The sequence below is a fragment of the Vanessa atalanta genome, chromosome Z, assembly GCF_905147765.1.
Source record: "Vanessa atalanta chromosome Z, ilVanAtal1.2, whole genome shotgun sequence".
Lineage (NCBI taxonomy): Eukaryota > Metazoa > Arthropoda > Insecta > Lepidoptera > Nymphalidae > Vanessa > Vanessa atalanta.
The window spans coordinates 4909096-4931647 of NC_061902.1; the positions used below are offsets into that span (position 1 = coordinate 4909096).

At 33.2% G+C, this 22552-nt stretch overlaps 2 protein-coding genes across 8 annotated transcripts; one reads left to right on the forward strand and one right to left on the reverse strand.

Moving 5' to 3' along the window:
• Positions 1–1320: 1320 nt before the first annotated feature.
• LOC125075839 (nucleobindin-2) lies at positions 1321–15975 on the reverse strand. 6 transcript variants are annotated; one of them, XM_047687643.1, is made up of 11 exons: positions 15820–15975; positions 14850–14966; positions 12854–12961; positions 11580–11687; positions 11085–11252; positions 9909–10031; positions 6335–6437; positions 4687–4920; positions 2427–2530; positions 2058–2277; positions 1321–2018 (listed from the first exon to the last, which is right to left on the reverse strand). In XM_047687643.1, the coding sequence occupies exons 2-11, from the start codon at positions 14958–14960 to the stop codon at positions 1558–1560; spliced, it is 1740 nt and encodes a 579-aa protein (XP_047543599.1). In that variant the 5' UTR covers positions 14961–14966; positions 15820–15975; the 3' UTR covers positions 1321–1557. The 6 variants fall into 6 exon arrangements, with proteins under 6 accessions (XP_047543599.1, XP_047543597.1, XP_047543596.1 ...); XM_047687641.1 differs by having other exon boundaries at positions 1321–1991; positions 2031–2277; XM_047687640.1 differs by having other exon boundaries at positions 1321–1859; positions 1899–2277.
• A 740-nt stretch (positions 15976–16715) lies between these two features.
• LOC125075869 (transcription initiation factor TFIID subunit 7-like) lies at positions 16716–18664 on the forward strand. Of its 2 annotated transcripts, XM_047687692.1 has the most exons (2): positions 16716–17505; positions 17569–18664. In XM_047687692.1, the coding sequence occupies exons 1-2, from the start codon at positions 16859–16861 to the stop codon at positions 18239–18241; spliced, it is 1320 nt and encodes a 439-aa protein (XP_047543648.1). In that variant the 5' UTR covers positions 16716–16858; the 3' UTR covers positions 18242–18664. The 2 variants fall into 2 exon arrangements, with proteins under 2 accessions (XP_047543648.1, XP_047543647.1); XM_047687691.1 differs by having other exon boundaries at positions 16716–18664.
• Positions 18665–22552: the final 3888 nt, after the last annotated feature.

Genomic DNA, 22552 nt, shown 5'->3' on the forward strand with positions numbered 1-22552 from the left:
ATTTTAATAAACATCATTACAAAGTTTAGAGGTTAAATGTATTTGTCACTAAAATAAAATTATGGTTTTAGTTAGTTAGTTAGCATAACATTTCAATACACGTGCATTAAATATCTTTTATTTTACGTGTAATTAAAATTTTATAATTAATAAAATATATACGTACAATATTATAAACGTAGTCTGTTGAAGTCTTTAAATATATACTTTTTTTTATTTCAATTCTCACATACCACGTGCATCAATTATTGTCATACCTGTATACATATGTACCTATATGTAAAATATTAAAGATTTCTAGACTATTAACGCATTAATTAAATTAAAAGGTAAAACAAATAACTTAAATATAAATTTGATTCACCTACCTATCATTATTAACGATTTACGTTATTTGAAGGATACTCACTCTGGTCTACTCAATAGTCTCTCTTTAATATGAATAATCATTTTCCATAATTTAATATAAATTTTATAATTTAAAAATGCTATAAAGATTTTATTTTATTTATTCATTATATTCTGTAATCTGTTTCCCTTGATAAATCTATTGGATCTTTTTTATGTTGCCTTTTTCTAAATGGTTAGCCTATTCCAAGGGAAGTAGGAAAAAATATAAACAAACCTTAGATTTACGTTTTTTATGCGATTTGCTAATAGGTAACTCAGCTATATTGTACATTACGAAGAGTTTATGATTAATATATCTATATATCATTTATAATACATCACTATTACATTTAAATACTTATTGTTTTTTTCTTTCAATTTAATTCTATTTCCAAAATTCCCATAATAGTTTCGTCGATGACGAATATCATAGATTAATCAACCTATTGACCAATGATATCGCGTCAATTTGCTGTCAAATGTTGTATTTTTGAATTTTTACCTGTTATGGTTGTAATAGAGTATACCTAATTTGAAGCTAAATTAATGAGGGACGTGCTAGTTGATTACCTTCTCCTTTTCTCGTCAATACGTTTATCTCGCTCACACAATTCTCTTCAGATAGATAGCTCTGAGATATGAATATTACCAGCCGCGTTTTGCTAATCATTGATTCGAAATTATCACCAAGTGGAAATGGTATATAAGCTTTAAAGTATGTTAGGATTTCTTATATTATGTTTTATCGTCAGGTATAATTTAATGCTTACTATAATTAGACATGTTTGTTATCACTTGGTAAGGGATGACCCCAATGTATATATTATCTTGATGGTTGAGATTATAATTTTTGAAACTTATTCTTATTTTTAAGCAAATAACATACTGAAATGTAATTAGGTTACATTAAAATAGGTAATAAAACAATAATTTATAGTCACAACTATATAATTAAAATCTATAATCCCAATAGTATAGGCAAAGAGACAAATAATTTAAATATTAGAATGGAAACATTGCAATACAAGAATTGGCACCATTTTAAACAGCACAGCACAGCACATAGTATTAGTTAGTGAATATTGTCTAAATTCTAAAATCTCTAAACATCATTTTATGTTTTTATATTATTACATCTTTAAATAACAATATTGATGTGTGACTTATCTATGTGTGGTTTGAATCCACATTTGGAGCACTTTGAGCTTGTGGCGGTTGTTGTGCTTGTGGTACTTGGGCAGCTTGAACTGGAACATTCTGTTGTTGTTGTTGTTGATTTTGCTGTATTGGCTGTCCCTGATTTGGTGCCTGATATTGTCCTTGATTCTGGCCTTGTTGCTGTCCTTGAGGCACTTGTCCTTGATACTGTCCTTGCGGTACTTGACCTTGTCCTTGATACTGACCTTGAGGTACTTGTCCTTGATACTGACCTTGAGGTGCTTGGCCTTGATACTGGCCTTGTGGTTGGCCTTGAGGTGGTTGACCTTGATACTGTGCCTGTGGTTGGCCTTGAGGTGCTTGACCTTGATACTGTCCCTGTGGTTGACCTTGAGGTACCTGACCTTGATACTGGCCTTGAGGCACTTGTCCTTGATACTGTCCTTGTTGTTGTCCCTGAGGCACTTGTCCTTGATACTGTCCTTGCTGTTGTCCCTGAGGCACTTGGCCTTGTGGTTGTCCTTGTTGATAAGCTGGTGGTTGTTGATATCCTTGTACAGGGGCATACTGAGGTTGTCCCATGGGTTGTCCTTGAGGGTGGTATTGGCCTTGTGCACCATGATACTGGGATTGTTGATAAGCCATTTGCTGTTGTTGCTGTTGGTGTTGTTTAATTGCTTGATGTATTTGATGTTCAGCGCCAGGTATCGGGCGTCCATGAGCATCGACCTAGAATATTTAATGCGATTAACAATAATCTTGAAATTATTAAGTTATATTCAGAAAACCTATTAATGTAACCAATATTTTACTAAAATAACATATTTCAAGCTAATGCCCCACATCAAATCAAACGGTTCATTTGTTACTTTACGCACCAAGCCACGTTGTTGTAAGTAGTGTAGTGTTTCAAGTCTCTTCCGTTCGTACGCTTCGTACTCTGCTTGGGTATAAATCTGATTTTCGTCTATTGGTTGCCAACCTGAAAAAAAACAGATGAATTTTATTTAGGGTAAGACTCTGTCTTCGAAAGATATAAATATGATCATATGCCATAAAATTTTATTTTCATTTTATTGGAGTATTATTAATAATACGTCTATTAGATATCGATAAGTTTTGATCTAAACTTAGTATTAATTATGTCTTGTACTGTGTGTGTGATGTATGAATAGGACTCAACTATCGCTTCAATCAATCTCGGTTGTTTTATTCTCCACAGGTAAAGCCGAAATGGTGGAAGCGTGGAGGGGAAGCCTTAGCCTCCTTTTATGAAACCGTCATGGTCATCAGAATGAAACAATCCCGGCGGAGACGATGAAGGCATCAGCTCGGTCCTCCCACAGCCTCGGGGCGCTCTTCGCTTATAATATAGGGCGTGACCCTGGAGCCGTGGACGCGTGAAGTGGGGGCTTATTTAAGCCAGGTTTGAGATGAACGGCAGCTGGGACGGCAGTGTGCTGCCCTTACACACTAGCAAGCAGTGCGGGACGAGGCGAGCTCCGTCGAGCGAAAGATCCGCGTCGAGGACGGTCATCGCGGTGGTTTTAATAGATGAGAATCTCACAAGACCTGGTGCCTCAACCCTAGAGGCATGGGTACTTTTCTGACATTGCAAAGGTCATCACATAGAAGACCTATTACAATGTTGCTATAGGAGACTCCTATGTTAAAGTGGGTATACAAAGATTTGGTAAATTGAAAGTCAGATGACTCGGGCTACAGAAATCAAGGAAGGAGACAAGTGAAGTGGTCTTTCTTTGTGAATTATTTCTTTCAATGGAAATACTAATAGGAATACCCTTGAATGATAAATTCTACTCTCCGACATGGTTCCACTTAGAAGTCTACCATCCTTTTTATAAGACAGGCGGATGAAACACCATCTCTGATGCTTCAAAAATCGTGAGCTCAAAGCTGCGATTGAGCAAAGTCGAGGATTGCTAGCAAGTGAAGCCAAGTCTCGTCAAAGATTAAAACGGCGAATTGTGAGTTGAAGATAAGCGCATCTCCCTCACACGTTATTCCATTATTCCGAACTCGTCAGAATAATGGGACAAGACTGACCAAGGTGAGAGATTAAGGCAGCACAAATACAGCGTATAAATAGCAGACTTAAATCAATACCAGCATCACAAGATAAATACTCAAATCAGGCAGCTCCACGGTACTGAAAGAGCGGCTACGGTTAAATACGGAGATACGGCTAAGTAGGGTAGGTAGGAGCTACCGAGAATCGTCTCGACAAATGTTTCGACAAGTATCAGTCCCTTAATTCAGCAGACTTTCGATCAGACTAGAGCTTCGTCTACCACATTGATACTGTATTCTAGTTCGGTTTTAGTGGATAAGAGAAGTCCTTCAAATTCTATCGAAACCTGGAAAGTGCTCGAGTCACTGCAGAGATGTCATATCGATTAAAGGTATAACGTGGTGCTGAAAAGATATCCCGGAAACTGTTCACGTCGTTAAGACATCTGCAAGACGATGAATTGAACTGAATATGGAATTATTGTGAACGGTGATTAAATTACACGCCGTTGTGTTACCAATGACATAATTATCATCGTCGTTAGATCAACGTACCCTACGTTGATGACTTTATCGTATCTACCGTAGTTACTATGCATAGCCTAAAGCAACGAGGTTTTTCGGCATGTCTATCTCTGTATGAACTAAGACATGACCAAAGTCACGTTCAACGGGAATGTCGTACCAGGATCGATATATTTATATATACTTCGAGGAAACCTTTTGAAGTTCTTCGGGAATAAAAATATCTAAATTAATAAGTTTTATAGCTGTATTAATAGGAAGGAATAATTCCAAGAAAGAAACGAACAAAGTTTGGATTGGGCAGCATTTTACAATTTTTGTCGCCATCTTTTGTCGTCTACATCACCAAAACAAGTTTTCAACTAATGTTTTCTGACATGCTGATACATTATTTGAATGGGACAGGAGTAATCCACAAATCGAAAGAAAAGCAGTCGCGTGATTCTAAAGGGGAGTCCTATTTCCATTATGTAGATTATAATTAACGCTAGATTATAAGGATGCAAATATCCTTATTCTTATAAGCTAGAGTCTATACTAACAAAGCAGTTATTTTAGTTGTTTATTTTAAATAATACTGACCTTCATCACGGTTGAATTCAGGTTTCTGTGTTTCCATCATGAATTCGTTGTAATCTATCAAGCCATCGTGATTGCGATCGTTTTCCTTGAAGAAATGTTCCCTCATCCGTTCCATTTCCTCAGCACGTTCGTGTAAGTCCGTATTGGGACCAGTAGGGCCGTACATCTTGTTTAATTCCTTGATAAATAGTGCTTTCACTTCATTAGCGTCCCAAACGCCGTTACCGTCGACATCTGTTATTGGAAAGAGATTTTTAGTAATCTGTTATATTTGGACGCTCATAATAATAACGAAAACAACGTTATGACTCAATAAGAATGGTGTATCAACTCAGTTTGAGATATTTTTCGTAAATTTCTAATTTAAAAAAAAATGTGTATGTAAAAGAGGTCACCAAATTTTATGACAGTAATAAAGTTATCTTTACAAATATCTAAAAACGGCTTCATGATTTCTGATACAAACCGGCATAAAAAAGTCGAAACAAAGACTGTTGATTTGCTAAACGGAGCACAATTTTTACGAAAGTACAAGAAAAACAAGCAATAAGCTAGGATAAAGGTATGTTATGAATTGTTTGTCTAGACTATATCAATCTTGATACACATTACACTGCATTTATTATTAATCAAAACAAAACATGCAAAATCACTGAAAAAGAACCGTAACATTGGTTTTTAATAAACAGAAACAAACAAGATCGTGAAATGGAAAATAATTGTGCACAACTGGAAAAATATAAACCAACTTTACATACATGGTCTATGAAACCAATTTATGTTTTTAAATTTCATAATGAATCTGTTATTTTTTTATTTTGTTATCATTGTATAAGCAAAGGAATGATCGCAGCACATTTTCTCTTTCTGAGATTAGTAATTTTAAAGACGAAAAACAACGTAAAAACATTATTTAACTATTCAACTGATAGACAGCGAAAGTAAAAACGTAGTAAAAGGATAAATTTATAAAAGAAAAGGAATAACTAAGTCTAATCGATTAACAAGACGCTCAAATATTTAGTTTCGTAAAATAATAAGTCAATAAACTATCCCAAAGTTATATTCGCTTTTGTATGAATAAAGATAATGAAATAAATAATAGCAGTGAATCTATGTCCATCATTTCAACCTTTTCCTATAAAAAACAAATATCGTTACTGTAGATGAAAAATATCACATGGAAAATGATGTGTACTTTACAATAGAGCGTAAAAACTGATTATTTTCTTAATCTCTTAATATAATATTCATACCGTTTATAATATAGTGTTTTTTCCTCGTTCGTGCTTTTAACTCATATATCAGCAACATTATATTATACATCGCTATAATAAATGAATATACTGGAATGCTACCCGTATTCCGTGATAAATGTATTACAAAAAATATTTAAGCGTCAAGTTTAATCTTTTCAGCAGTACAAAACCAAAACTAACTACAAAAACTCAAAATTAAACATGACGGACGTCGCCAAATGTATACAAACCGATAACACAGGCTTTATTCTAAAAGCACAAACAAAACCAAACAAACTCCAACTAAAACAAATGGAATACAAAACAAAAGAACGAAAACATGATCCTAGTGACAAAGACGTATCTAAAATACACAAATCTACATCCTACTCCACTGACATACATCTTACCATGCATCACGAAAAACACTTTCGGGTCGAAATCTTTCGGGTCCATATTGTCGGCCGTATTCCATACCTCTAACAGCTGATCTTTTGAAGCGGGATGGTGGAGCTGTCACAGATAATATAATAATTATTATAGCAATATAAAACTCACCATGCATCATGAAGAACGCTTTCGCGTCAAATTGTTGGTCCATGTGGTCCTGTTTCTGCCATACTTCTTCTAATTGTTGCTTAGAGCCCGGGTGATGAAGCTGTTATGAATATTTTGTATATATTTATGCATTAAAATGTACCCTCCACCCTTTTAAGCCGAAGCATTTCTCATAAAAAGAGCAGGAAACTATATTATCCTCGACTTATTTTTTACGGGCTTAGTATTAATTATTTTCTACGTTTTACTTAACCAATAGATGCCATAATTTAAAAAAAAAATAAGTCAATTAAAATACTTGACCAAACAACTATAAATATAAAAAGTTACATACACCAACAATCAGAAGATTTATTTGCTAAATAGTGATGTTTATGGTAAGTAAAAAGTTCTTCATCCCGTGTGTCATAAATTTTAATATGACAATATCAGAAATAGAATATCCAGTATGAACAGATAATAAAGATAACATCCTTGTAAACATTGTAAAAATCACACGACGCTTTCTCCGAAAACAAAACACTTAATTGTGATACAGATCACGCCTGAATCATAACTATTTATAGTTATGGAATAAATATTATACTATTCGTTAAAATATAATTTTTATTAGACCAAAAATTGGATCACAGTTTATTTTATAATCACACACAGCGAGAACAAAAACCCTAATTTTCATTCCAATTACGCCTAAATCATAATTATTAATAGAAGTGAATTAAATATTAATCAAATCGTTTAATTGCAGATTTGATAAGATTAGATTTAACTAAATAAATTAATTTTCTACAAAACTTTGGTTTGGATCATCGAGAAACAAGTCATCAGTGGCAAGAACGTCTTTGTACTTGCACGCCAAATATGCTACGAAGACGAGTCCCATCGATTATATTACACTTACATTAACAACCTGAAAAATTCCCAGTCCCTGAATTGACTTTAGGATCTCAAGAATTGACCGCCGACTCAAAAACTGAGACTAAGACTACAATATAATTTATACTATGTTTTATTTTAAGTTTGGTTAACGTAGACATGTGGTAAAGGTAACGAGAAGATGAGCGGTCTTAATTGATTCAAATACAAAATCAATTTGCCTTTATACCCGAATTTGTGTTTGAAAGACGATGTTTTGTAGAAATCGTAACAACCACTAGCACTTTGTCTTAGTCGCAAAATAAAACTGAGTAGAATGGTGCAGACTTTGTTCAGGTGACTACAGAATGGTTGTGGGATCGAAATAGAAAAATATAGCTTAATAACACAAGCGGCGACACTGGATGACTGATTCAGTGGACATAATTGAACACTTTTTCTTTGAAAGCAAAGTGTAAGTTTTTTTTTTATGTTATTGATGACCAACGAGCAGGAGGCTCACCTGATGGAAAGTGACTACCACCCCCCATGAACATCTGCAACATCTTTAAGGTTCCCTAGTCATACCAAGTTTTACTTGGTGGTAGGGCTTTGTACAAGCCCCTCTGGGTAGGTACCACCCACTCATCAGATATTCTACCGCCAAATAACAGTACACTGTATTGTTGTGTTCCGGTTAGAAGGGTGAGTGAGCCAGTGTAATCACAGGCACAAGGGACATAACATCTTAGTTCCCAAGGTTAGTGGCGCATAGGTGATGTAAGGAATGGTTAATAATTCTTACACCGCCTTTGTCTATGGGCGATGGTAACCACTTACCATCAGGTGGCCCATATGCTCGTCCGCCAACCAATGCCATAAAAAAATATATATCGGTTTCGAAAAACCGCCGGCGAAAGCTGGTTCCACAGAGTGGTTTTGCGTGCTAGAAAATGTCTTATACATCGCACTGTTGTGGTTTTTTGGACATAGATGTGGTGCGGGTGAAGCGTAGACGAGATTTTGACGAGATGTCCGCAGGTGAAATTCAGCAGACGGGATTAATCCAAACAATTCCTCGGAACATTCCCCGTGAAAAGTTCGGCAGAAGATGCAGTGATCCAACATATCTACGCAAAGGGTTTGATCGTCGATAATTCGAGCTGCTCTACGTTGGATACGGTCAAATGGAAGGAGCTGGTACAGGGGAGCACTCGCCCAGAGGAGTAGTCCAGTGAGAGCAGTTCTCCATGTGAGGTCGAATTTGCGCCTTGTATAGTCTTAGGCGATAGGGCGACGTGAAATACTGTCTCGCCTTGCTGAGCACATCGAGCTTTTTTGATGCCAATCTTGCTTTGCCTTCCAATTGACCGCGGAACTGAAGGAGGCTCGAAATATCAACCCCAAGTATTCCGATGTGGCGGCTATCGGAATGTTCTCAACTCGTGGAGATACGACGAATGGTGTTTTTTAGCTGTTAACGCAAACTTGCGTCTTTTTGGGGTTGAAATGGAATAGGTTTAGTCGGTTCGAGACTTTGTTTAAACAAGACTCGATTTCAAACACAAGTTTGTTCCGGTTTCCTTCAACGTTTTCCCGAGAAATATTAGCTCGGCCGGTGTATAAGATATCTACGGTACTGTTATCTGCATAGCAATGAATTTTCTTGATTTGCAACAAGTCAAGTCAACGCAGTCTTGTGGAACACCAGCATTGAACCACCAGCACCAGAACATGCACCGTCGACAATGAACTTGATGCTCCGATCTGCCAAAAAGCTGGTAATCCAATTGCATAATTTCCCGGGAAGATCTAAGGAAAGAAGCTTCGAAAGAAGCGCTTTGTGCCACACGAAATAATCAGGTGCTCAGCACGCCAGGTTCTAAATGAAGATGTATCAGCAAGAAGAAATAGCAGAGCCTATTGCCATAGCAGTCTTTTATAAGCAAGAATGTTCTGTCCTGTGCGTGATCACGGCCTAATACGCGCAACTGCAGCGCTCTGCAACATTCTAACAACCGAAAAATTCATTCAGCAAAGGAAAAAGGTATATTGAAGTACAAGAAGACGGGTGGCGCGAATTCCGCTTTGTTGCTTATTGGTTTAAGTCCTTGAATTATCCGCCACTAACTCCATCTTTGAGTATATTTGTAAAATCCGAGCCGGCTAGCGGATTATCGGATCCGAGAGATCAAGTACATTACAAGAGCAAAATCATCGTCACCTTCGTGCTCGAAGTTATTTCAATAACTATCAACGGTAGGTTAAATATGTATAGGACCTTAATTATAGAACGAACAGCTGGGTTATCGCAAAAACGAATTTCAGCCCCTTTTTTCAAGATGGCGGCGAACGCGCATAGGAAATAGAGATCTACAATTTCAAGTTTAGCTTTTCTAAGCCCTGCCTGCGATATACCCAAAAGTCAGCCACCTCGGTTAATTTGTATTTCAAAATGTATATAATGTCTGGACTATTATGAGAACCGATCGAATACAGACTAGCAATTTGATCTACATTTAATATAATATAAGATGAAAAATGTAAATATATGAAAATTCTAAATATTACCGGCTGGTGATGTTTCTTAGCCTCTTCCTCCTTCTTAGCAGCCTCCATATATTCCTTCTTTTCAGCCTCGTTCATAGCTTCTATCTTTTGATGTTTCTCAAACTCTTTTTGCATTTCGTACTCCTAGAAAACAACAGATAACTGAGTTAGCATATAAAAAATCAATAGAAGAACGAATAGATTTCTTTGCTTACTTTTAAATATACCAAAGAAAAAAAACAGCTAAACGAGAAATTAATTAAGTATTTACTTTACAAAAGTCCTTCTACAGGTAGCAATAACATCAGCACATTAAATGATACCCCTAATAATATACGGCGTTCTATGAACATTCACTAAAATTTAATCCATTTATTAATTTAACCGCAGAACATTGTGTATCATTCTATTGTATTACAAACAACAGTACATGAGATATTGCTTCATAAATATTAGCAAAACAATAATTGCGACCATAAAAGATCAAACGTTGCCGTTTCGAACCATTTATTCACAAATTAATAACATACAGTAATAGTTGTTGAATTTAAATAGGCGCTGTACGGGCGTCCAACGCTCGCATCGTCAAGGTCGGCCTAAATCGTGCGAGCTATGCTTCGATCAATGGAGTTATTTGAAGAAGATCAGAAATTAACCATACGGAGATATATTTAGCAAACTAAAGTAAAATGGTTAGGGGTATCGAAGGAACGAAGGAGAGCAGACGAATTCAAGAGTACAAATCTCTTGTCTTCTCCAATTCCCGGTGGACCAACAACTAAAGAATCTGGCGGGATGCGATAGGCAGCCAGCAGTTGCTTGCGATTGCATTAGCAGCCCGTAATGTCCCACTGCTGGGAAAGGCCTCCTCTCCCTTTGAGGAGAAGGTTTGGAGCATATTCCACCACGCTGCTCCAATGCGGGTTGGCGGAATACACATGTGGCAGAATTTCATTGAAATTAGACACATGCAGGTTTCCTCACGATGTTTTCCTTCACCGCCAAGCACGAGATGAATTATAAACACAAATTAAGCACATTAAATTTCCGTGGTGCCTGCCTGGGTTTGAACCCGAAATCATCGGTTAAGATGCACGCGTTCTAACCACTGGGCCATCTCGGCTTTTTTTTGCTTGCGATTGGCTGAATAATAACGATGAAATCACCACATCACCTTTATGGAATATGAACAATTACCTTAAATTCTTCTTTACGCTTCTTGTCGGCGGCTTCCAAATCCGCTGTAGTCTTTTGTATCAATTTCTTCAAATCCTCAATTTCAAATGTATGAGGATTCGTGTGATCCAGATGTTCGTTTGTTGGCACCTTGCTATGTACGTCGAGTTCATTTGTTAATTCAAATTGCTGGAAAAGATAGAAAAAAAAACATTATAGTATGTATAATGTTATCTGCCTTTCTGAACTTTCGACACCGTTGCACCAGTCCTAGTCACGATAATTTACCGGGAATTTCACACGCAACTTCACTTCTATAGTACTGCTTCAACAGTACTGCTTTGTAAAAATACACACGGTAAAAGTGCAATGGAGGCGAAACGAACAAAACAAAAGCAGTCGATAATGTCTCCCTGTCGTAACAACGGCAGATGGAATTTTATTGTTGCGTCAGGCATGACAATGTATACGAGTGGGTATACTTTTTGTTATAAAGTTTTCAGTTAGGAATCATACCTTTGTAGCAAGATGCCTGAGCCTATCCAGCTCTCTTCGCTTGATCTCATCTAACTTGCTTCTCACGTTGTGATTAACGAAATCTAACTGTTCCGCAATTCGACCAGACTGTAAAGTTTTAAAAATTAATACATTTACAATAATTCATTATATTATGTATTTCAACAATGCTTACAAAAAAAGAAGAGCTTTCTTAATTTAAAAGGTATCAAGCTATTCGGAGCTGTGTTCAATTTTCGTAACTGAATAACTAATCTTATCTTCACCAAATTTAGTCGATTCTTGGTTCCTTGTTTAAGGATGCCTTTATTCATTTATATTTATTTTGGTATGTTTTTAAACATTACATTCGCTACAAATCACTACATTCGCCCAAAATCTACTTGTATTTAAATGCGTAGATCGACTAAATTAAAGAATTCTCTGAAAATTGGAAAAGATTTAAATTTCGAAATTATCGTGAAAAATACCGAACACTTTTTGGTTTTTGAGTAAATCTCATCTGGTAAATCAACTATTATTTGTATTTAAAAACTGAGACAAATATTAGACGAACATGGTGTCTTTTTGTATCAAGTTCGACATTGGTCATGATTGGTAAACAATTGTGAGAGTTGTTTATTTATGTTTATATTGTTAATCTAGATATATTTATGGGTGACGTCGTACGTCATGTAAAAATATATTTATTAAATAAAATCCAAAGCGTTTTTCGATCGTGACGGTGGTTCTGACATTTTATACAATGGTAAACCTACAAATCCGGTTAATATGAAGTCCGATAACTGCAGCATTGACCTTGGTAGAATATTTTTTTTATTGCGTTTATCTACGCTGGTTGAGAAATATACCGGATAAAAAGAAAAAATAACTTTTGACATTATGATAATTAACAGGTGTAAGGTGTATAATGTAGGCTAAGCAGTCTGTCGATATGTTTTATGTTTTATTTTACATAACTTTTGTATCAAGGTAATTGCAGAAAAAAATCTAACAAACCCAAAAGAACCAAGAATACCCTGAATGAAAGATTTGTAGATATCCAAAAATCAACAACAAATTCTGCAACTATTACAATAACATTTATTTGCCGTAAGTAATTAAATAAAAATTTACGCGCGTTTGTTTATAATACATCATATTAAAATGCAGATTTTTAAGTTTTAAAATATAAAAAAAACGCATGAGAAAAAAAAGAGCTGGTAAAAAAACCTGTGTTAAAGCCTAAATTTTACGCGTACATGGTCGGGACTGATCGGGTTCAAGGAACTTACCCGAACATCATCTTCGTCCGCTTTCTCGAGACGCTCTCTGAAGTCTGCATCACTTTCTAACGCCTGTACTACTTCCTGCAGGTATCTGTGATACTCCGTGTACTCGGCCTGTCAGTAACGTGAATTCAAGTTTATTTATTTTTAATATATTATATATTGCATGATTGAAATATTAAAGACTTAAGAATATACATTAAGCTAATACTTTTATAAGCCAATATTTAACTTCACTTTTTAATGTTTGTAATTAATTATGAATAATAAATATATTGTTAATGTAGATATAATGATGATGTAATTAAAAATGCTTCAATAATTTAAAAAAGAAACATTCACATAGCCGATTCCTTGCAATAAGCTCAGCACACATGATAAAAATCTCATCATTTTTCAGTGTCAAATATCAACTGCAAAACAGATTTATATAATTTGTTATCATAATCAAGTTGTATTTTATAAACAAACTTATCAGAATTAAAGTTCTTATCATAGTAATTTAATGTATAAAAATTGAATCATGAGATTACATTGATACTTAATTCCATATATTAGACCAGATTTTTTAATAATTGCTCGAAATAGAAGTAAAATAATCTAAAATTTAATTAAAAACTTTTTAATAATTCAAACAATTAAAGGAAAAAAATTCCAATTATTTTGAATTCAATCCGCAACGCAGCGCACATGTAGCAAATTTTAATTAAAAACAAATGTATATCTGCAGAGTTTCATTTTCAATTCTACACGATTTATGTTAATTTACATACATAGCAATCAGTTCAAGGTCGCTGGTGAATCAAATAATTGCACATTCGAATAATATTCTTAAGTCAATCAATAAAATGTTGCTACAGTATAATTTTAGTATTTCGACGAATATAATTGTTTCAATTAATATCTGTTATCATCTATATTTATGCACATTTACATTCCAATAATGTACTAGGTATGTAACAGGATAAAACCCTTCTCCGAACTCATATAAACTCACTGTGTATATCATCTTATTTATACAAAATTCAGCTTACTTTAATATATATTAATATTGTTTATTAGAATGAGGAGGAAATTTCGTAGTTTTAGTGAGTATATTTATATATTCCCAGTATACATATTCTACAATCGGACCATAGACAACATATTGACATATTCATGTGCAATTACAACTAGTGCCCAAGTCATTTAGAAAAAAACATCATAAAATAATTGAAATAAGCATTGCATGCATAGCGAAGTGAATTTTGTATGTCATAGATAAAATGAATGTTTATTTTTCATTTCAGTTGTAGTAAAAACTGACTCCTTTTACTGGCTGATGAAAGTACTGTGGTTATACAATTAAGGTTTAAAATTAATCTATCCATTGTGCCAGTTTCAAATTCATATATATGAACATATTATATGAACTTTAATAAAAAACCTTTTAAAATTTTGACTTTTCGATACAACATACTTCGTTAAGTTCCAATTTTACTATAGTAAAGTAAATTGTCTCTCATCGAAACATTACAATGTATAAACCAGTTTAAAAAAATCTTTAGTTAATGTTAAGAGAAGGGCCATGATATTTCAACATTTATAGCTTGCAAGCTACAAGGTCAATCTAAAACGAAATTTGTACCAATACCATTGGTGTATAAGACATAACTAAATGATCAAGCAAATTCGCATTGCATATATTTCTAAGCAAATGGAATATTAAAAGTAATTATATTAAACTGTACTGTACAATCTAAGACAATTTCAGTTTTTAAAATAGTAATAACTTAATTATTTCTTTCCATATTACTTTTTACCAATCCTTAACCATAATACAACACCAAGCTTACACTTATAATGCATACATTGTACAATTCATAAGAAATCATGAAAATGTATGTAATATATTTTAAGAAAAAGATTTGTTGTGCTAAGAAACATTAACAACATATAATAGCATCAAGTATAAATAGTATATGGATTTCATTACAGTTTATAATTAGAAACAAATACTTACAACATCATCAACAACATCACTATCTTGGTCTTTCTTTTCTGGTGTCACAGGAGGTGCATATGAACAATGGAGTAAGGCAACAAGTATAAAGATATGTATACACAGCCTCATTGTGACCTAAAAAAAAACTAGAAATAAAATTTCACACATTTAATTTAAATATAATATGATAAGTGTTTGATTATTTATTAGCTATGGTCAAGTTTCGAATGGTTAAATTTTAATATTAATATAAAAAATATATATTTATTAACAATAATTGTGTTTTATGACAATTTACAAAACTTAAGGATATGATTTTAATGAAACTACATTACATCCAATAACTTTATGGATGATATTTATATATGAAGTCTTAAATATATGTATTCCTCCTATAATATATTATCGTCATTGCATCATTAGTTATGAAAACATTATATTTAACATGAGAATACGACTATTTTTGTATGTATTACTAGGTAAAAGTTGGTAGTGCTATGCAAAACATATAATATTCGATAATTTATAAATAATCTGTCACAGGGAAAAAGTTATGAATATACTTCATATCATCGGTCAAACTAAAAATCGTAATATTTTTATGTTATTCTGTTGTACTTATGTAGTCTCTGTTTATATTATAATGGCATAAACTATATGCAACTGATGTAAAAATATATGAAGCAAACTGATAAATAATCAAGAAATACTATTTTGGTAGATATTAAGACTGGCAGTATTAATATAATATGTAGTCATAATTATTATTGTAAAAACAGTAGATTATGTTGAAATGATACACTTAATTCCATTTAATATAAACAATACTTTTAAATTATATCAAACGTATGTCGTTATTAATTACGGTTATTTCCCTAACGATGTCGATGGAAATACCGAATCAAACCATTACTCAATAATATATTGTAGATGAATTCTGGAACTGTAACTTTTATGGGTCTAATATAATCCAATATATCAATCTTACCTTTATATTGTAACCGTTGCAAAAGTATATTACTTCACTATAGGATTTATTATGCGAGTTTTTTTATATTAAATTTCTAAAATATACGACTTATTTTCAACACCATGACGTGTCGCGTTCCAATACGAAACCAACACAACAATGCTTCAAATTACAATCATTCAATTAATAGAGCTGCCAACAACTAAAATGTTTGACCATAAACTATAAACTTCAGTGCTGCAAATAATAAAAAAAATTATAGTCGCACAAAATATAATTATCACTAAAACGAGTGAGATTAGAAATTAAGAAAACCTATAATTAAAGATTATTTAAGCTTAGTTTTCTGTTGAGTTTTTTCAAATGCTGTTCAGTTGCTGATTATTTCTACTTAGAAGACCTCTGTAAAGGCCATTGCATTTATAAAATAAGTATATTTTGTTAAACATGCTAATTTGCGAATCTCGACAACTTTGTCATTTTTGTTAATTTTTAATAATTTATTATTTATACGAAGATAACTCAATATTTTTTAATATTAGAAACCCAAGTGTGCCCAGCCTTTGAGCCTTATTTCTCTGTACCGCACTCGGTGCAAGATTTCAATATTATTTCAGGTAATATATTGTAGTAAATGAAATGTGACCACTACAGAGTCGGCCACGACCATGGATACCATTAATTTACTTCACTTCAGTAGGGAATCAACTTTCTTTAGTTATATAATTTTAAATCATATTTTAATTGTAATATTAGTTACTAAAAGTATTATAGTAAATTGCCTTTTTTTCGCCATCTTCGGCTGCAAAACCGTAACTACTTTATACTAAATATAGATAATAAAAGATATTGACAAATATTTTTCAACTGTCAACACATGTCAAATTCTAGACAAACTAAGCCTCTTCATAGAGTACTAGCATAGTGATATTGATTTCTGTTATGTATTGATTTTCTTTTAATGGCGATAAAAACGTAGCGATTGCATACTCTTTAATGGCGAAGTAAAAAGTAAGTTACGTCTCTAAAAAATATAAGCCTGTTGTAATAAATCAAAATGAATCGAGATAAAAATAAAAAAGTGGAGGTGATGGCAGAGTTGGAGTCACAGTTTATACTGCGTTTACCAGAAGAACCTTCAAAAGCTTTAAGAGAATTGCTTAAAACTGGTGATAACATTAAAAATCGCCTCACCATCCAAATTGAAAACGATATGAGACATGGTGAGGTACGATTTGACCACTGGCTCATGCATGCCAAGATTTTTGATTTACCAACCATAACCGAATCTCTTAAAACAATAGATAACAAAAGCTTTTACAAAACGGCGGACATATGTCAGATGATGATATGCAAAGAAGAAGCTGATCAAACACCATCGGAAGAAGAGTCACCTACTAAAAATAAAAAGAAGGACCCATACAAGGTTGATAAAAAGTTTCTGTGGCCACATGGGATTACCCCACCAACTAAAAATGTGAGAAAGAGAAGATTCAGGAAGACTTTAAAGAAAAAGTATGTAGAAGCACCTGAAATTGAAAAGGAAGTTAAAAGATTATTACGTACTGATAATGAAGCTGTCAGTGTAACCTGGGAGGTTATTAAAGAGGATGACGAACAACTTCTGAAACAAGAAACAGTGACGCCAGCACCAACCCAGAAGCCAGAGAAAAAGACTAAAGCTATGAAAAAAGCGGAGAAACAAGCTGCTGCTGCTGCAGCCGCTGCTGCTGCTACAGCTGCAGCTTCTGCTGCTGCGGCAGCAGCAGCTGCTGCAGTGGCAGTCAAAACTACACCAGTTACATCAACTATAACATCAGCAGTTTCATCATCAACTACATCAGCCACACCAAATGAAGCAGCAACAACAACAGCAGATATTTCAAATACTGAATCTTCCAATGTTGTAGATATATTTGGTGGAGCTCTCAGTGACAGTGATATTGAAGATGGTAATATCAATGTGGAATTGGAAGATAGTCATCTAACTGCATTTGACAGCCGACTATCCGATAACTGCTCAATGCCTGGACTTGGTGATATTCATAAGAGGGACAACTACCCTATTGAATTTGAATCACAAATGTTCCAATCCTCACACAGTGGTCACGGAAAAAAGAAGTCAAACAAAAGTCGCACATCTACACCAGCAACTTCAACAATAACTAGAAGTGGTGGACTGTCTTCGGAAGAGGATGGAGACTATCACTCCCGAGATATGTCTAAAGATAATATGACCTTTAGAATTGAACAATTGAGAACCGAATTAGAAGAGTTGAAGCAGCGTAGACAGCGAACCCAACATGAAATTGCAGGCATGGAGAACTTAGCCTTGAGGCAACGTTTTCAAGATATATTACACACCTTGAATCAAGATGTAATGTATAAAGAGATGGAATATCAAGGCCTTATAACATTGCAGAATTCTGAAGATATTTGAGGAACATATTTTATCTAAATTTAAAGAGTACACTGTTTTTACTCTTTCAATTTAGATAAAATACTCTTTGAACATTTTTAATATTTTTGGGTTTATGATTTTTTATTATTTTGATAAATTATTTTTGAGAAGTGGAGAATCTTTTAAGGAATAGATATTTCTGAATAACAAATTAAAGACAAAGACTTAATCTTATACTTTTACTATTGTAATTTTACTGCTTTTGTAAATTTAAGTGAAATAATGTATTATTAAATAACATATCTGAATGATTTGAAAGTATATATATGTACTTGTCTGTACACAATATAGTTAGGTTAGGTTTGATACAAGATGTAACAATTTATTAAAATTGTTGCACCGAAGCAACTTCTGTTCTATAATTGATTTAATTTTAAATATTGGTTTATAACAATTTCATATGATTGTAATTTTATTTATTATATTTTTAACTTGATATACCAAAATATGAACTTTCAATATTATATTATGGAATATATATGTATACAAATACATTCAATCAATAAATGGATAGTTTTTAAATCATGTAATTGTACAGAATTGCATTAAGTATTTTATATAAAATAGGTTTATTATAAATAAATCATTCTTTTAAAAATAATTGATAAGCTTTTAAGCACTTAAGGTATAGTTATTTTATATAATTTTACTGAAAAATATTTTATTTTATTTTAAATGAAATGTATATTTTAAATTGGAATATTTATGAATAATATTTTCTTTATTTTTTTTTATACATAGTAATATTATTAATTAATCTTAATGTAATGTATTGTAGATGCATTTAATATGTGTATTCTATTTGTGTTTATGCACACTTTTACTTATATCATTAAATATTATCATCATTATTTCAGTCAGAAGACATTCAATGCTGGACATAATCTTCCTCCAAAGAACTCCACAACAGTTGGTGTTGCGCTACTCGCATCCAATACCTTCCAGTGGCATTGGCAAATCGAAGGTCAGTGATGTACTCGTCATTGATATTGATGCCAAATCTTTTCCAGTCTACAAACTTGAAGACATCCTCCAAAGCAGTGGTGAACAGTTTCGGAGATATCACGTCTCTCTGTCTTATGCCTCGCTTGAGTTGTATTGCTTTCGAGTTCAGATCTTGGAGTCGGATCGGTGACGTTCTCATACAGACACTTTGGTTTAGAGCGGCTGGAAGTCGTCAAACTTGCGCTTGAGACGATTCGCAATAACTCTCGAAAACAACTTGTAATAATGGCTCAGAAGTGAGATGGGTCTGTAATTTTTCAAAAGGGTTTTATTGCACTTTTTGAAGAAGAGCACTACTGTGCCATGGAAATGGCGTTAGACCATCAAGTATGAGTTAAATAACTTAACCCGCCTTCAAAAGCTCAGCTTTCGCTCCATCTTCACCAGGTACCTTGGTGTTTTTGAGTTGTTCGAGTTTTAATCTCGTACAAGCTTTATCCGGGTCTATGTAATCCGAGATACCTTCAGTATAATGCTGGGTTAGTTACTTGCTCTGGGATCTAAAATACTGATAGGTGACTGCGTAGACGTGTACAGCTATCCATAGAAATTCTCGTCCTCTCCCAACAACTCGGGCTTAGACGTGACGATTCTGCCATAATCAGTCATCAGCTTCTTAAATTGGCACATCATTCTTGCAAACACTTTGGAGCCATTGTTCCGCTCGATGCCTTCTTTAATACGACTTATATTTAATTGGCGTGTGTCTCGAATCTCTGAATTTGTGATCGGTCTATTGAGCCGCCGGTATCATCATGGTAGCATCACCTGTGGATGTCAGAATAATTTTCCATCTTTCCTGCATGAGCCACTAGGTAGAATCAGAGATATTTTTGGTTTAATTTGTACAACGGGTCTTGAAAGACTTAGGCCCAGCTTTATGGACAGCTTCAACAAACCTATCATTGTTTGCGTTGGGTTTCCCGCATTCTGCTCGGCTTACGAATCTGTTTTGTAATCGGGATGATATGCCATAATCGCCACGCTTGGCAGGCGAGTTAGCGATTGCAGTAAGGTGGTCATAGTACTCAGAGATACGCCGCTGTTCGTTCTCCGTTTAATATTTTCCAGGACGACTTTTACGCCCCCCATGGGATGGGATGGGGTAGTTATTAAATAGCATAGGCGTAAATAGAGTAATTCTAAACTTGGTAGGTAGGGTTTTATGCAATGTCTTGGCAGGTTCCATCAACTCATCTGTCTTTCAAAAAAAATACTTTGATGTATTTCTGCTAGAACGACAAGTGAGTCAGTCTTATGACGGCCAAGTGCCATAACATCCTAGGTCTCATGATTGGCGGCCAGTTGATAATGTCAACTGAGCCATTGGCATTGTTTTCTTTTCCACTGGCAACCATTCCTTACACTGGCAAGTAATGTTACTTGCCAGTGAATTATTGCTCTTGATATTTTTATATTCATTTCGTTAACGCGTTAATATTTATAGACGATTTACAACACCAATTAACCTTTAGTCGTTTAAAAAAAAAACTCAGTACTAATATTAGTGGTTTTATTAAAAATTTGCTTTAATCTTAGCTATAGCATAGGAATACATTCTACTATCTTCATAAATCGGAAGAATCCTTTATTTAGTAATATTTTATAAACTTTCCCCCCTAATAACATATTTGTGTGTCAGTTGGTAAGTTATAAGGTTTTAAACCTTTTGTCATATTTAAATGTCTACAAAAAAGTTTAGGAATTAAGATTTTAAAATTTTCTGTCATATATCAATGTCTACAATAAACAGTAGAATTTAAGATTTTAAACTTTTTGTCATATATAAATGTATATTATATAGTGTAGAAATTAAGATTTTATCATTAATCAGTGTCTATGTTAACAGTGGCGGATTTACACAGTTTTAAAGTAAAGACTGTTGATTTTATTCACTAATTAACGTGCAGTGATAGAGGGAAGAAAAAAACAATATCTGAATGTCTTGATCTTTGTGCTGCTACAGAGATAAATGAAAAAAAAAGGTTTCTAAATTTATTCTTGACCGTCCCCAAATCTACTCAGCCTGGTTTATCCACCACTAATGGTAAATTAATTATTATAGGATAAATTTTCCTAATAATATAGTATGTGATAAATATCTGTTTATCTTTTTCTAATGTTTTATGTAATTCTAATATAAATTTTATCTAGATACCTATACATTTTTAATTTTATGAATTTTATTGATTTAGTACCTACAGATTTATTTTTATTGTTAGTGTATAAGATTACATTGTAATAAAAAAATAAAGTATTAGATGAAATTGTATGTATATTATTTACAGTTAATAATCTTAATCTTAGTTCAGGACTTGCTTGAGTTGTGCTTGAAGTTAAATAATCATTGAAACGCTGAAAACGTGAAAATACCAGCGAGAAGTAAAATGTAATAAAATAGACATTTTATATGGCCTTAGACCATCAGTCGGAAATTTACAGACTTGTTGTAAACGGGAATAAAACTCATTTTGAAAAAATAATCGTGTGATTGAATAGAACTATTCTTTGTTGTAAAGAAAATCTACACTGCTTCCTACAATACGTAATTATTGAATGTAGTAAACATTCCGATCTAACATGACGACTATATTTTCAAAAAACGGTTCAATAATAATGATATATGGGGTATATATCATTATTCATTATTATTGACTACTGTTAGTACCATACTAAGGGTAAATATCATCAGGTGGTTTGTTTTGCACACTTTAATAAATATTCAACTTCAAAAACACTCATTGCTTCATAAAATACTATGTTATACTTTTTCAATTACTGAGTATATTTAAACAGACAACTAAATTTATTAACTCTTTATTGTTTAATGTAAATAAAAAAAATAATGTAGGTATATGTAATACATGTAATTTTATTTTAAAACTAATAAAACCCAAATTATTTTAGAAAATATTATTTTTTTAAATATATTTTCACCGAGGTTCTTGAAGTTATAGATGTAGCGTCACACTGGGAAATGCAGCTTGGATGTATTTGTAGTAGTATATAGGTTTGTATTTCTTCTTTGGAACTACATATAATGATGAACAATAATTTTTATTAAAACATTTACAAACATAATATAATCATGGAATCATTATAATATAATAATAGAAATACAATAGGGTATATATTTAATGATAATTAGATATTATGCTTATAATAAATAATATATTTAAATACAAAAATCATTTGGGTATTATCAATATAACATAAACATTCGTTTGAGTTATAATGGAATTCTGCACACAAAAAAACAGGATAATATCTATAAAATGGATAGAT

What these genes read in the sequence shown, in the direction of transcription:
- LOC125075839 (XM_047687637.1), bottom strand. Translation starts at nt 14,960, where the DNA reads ATGAGGCTGTGTATACATATCTTTATACTTGTTGCCTTACTCCATTGT. An exon ending in CGGACGAAGATGATGTTCGG is followed by an intron (nt 11,688 to 12,853) that starts GTAAGTTCCTTG and finishes AAAACTTTACAG; the next exon opens with TCTGGTCGAATTGCGGAACA. An exon ending in ACTTACAACAACGTGGCTTG is followed by an intron (nt 2,278 to 2,426) that starts GTGCGTAAAGTA and finishes TAAATATTCTAG; the next exon opens with GTCGATGCTCATGGACGCCC.
- LOC125075869 (XM_047687691.1), top strand. Translation starts at nt 16,859, where the DNA reads ATGAATCGAGATAAAAATAAAAAAGTGGAGGTGATGGCAGAGTTGGAG.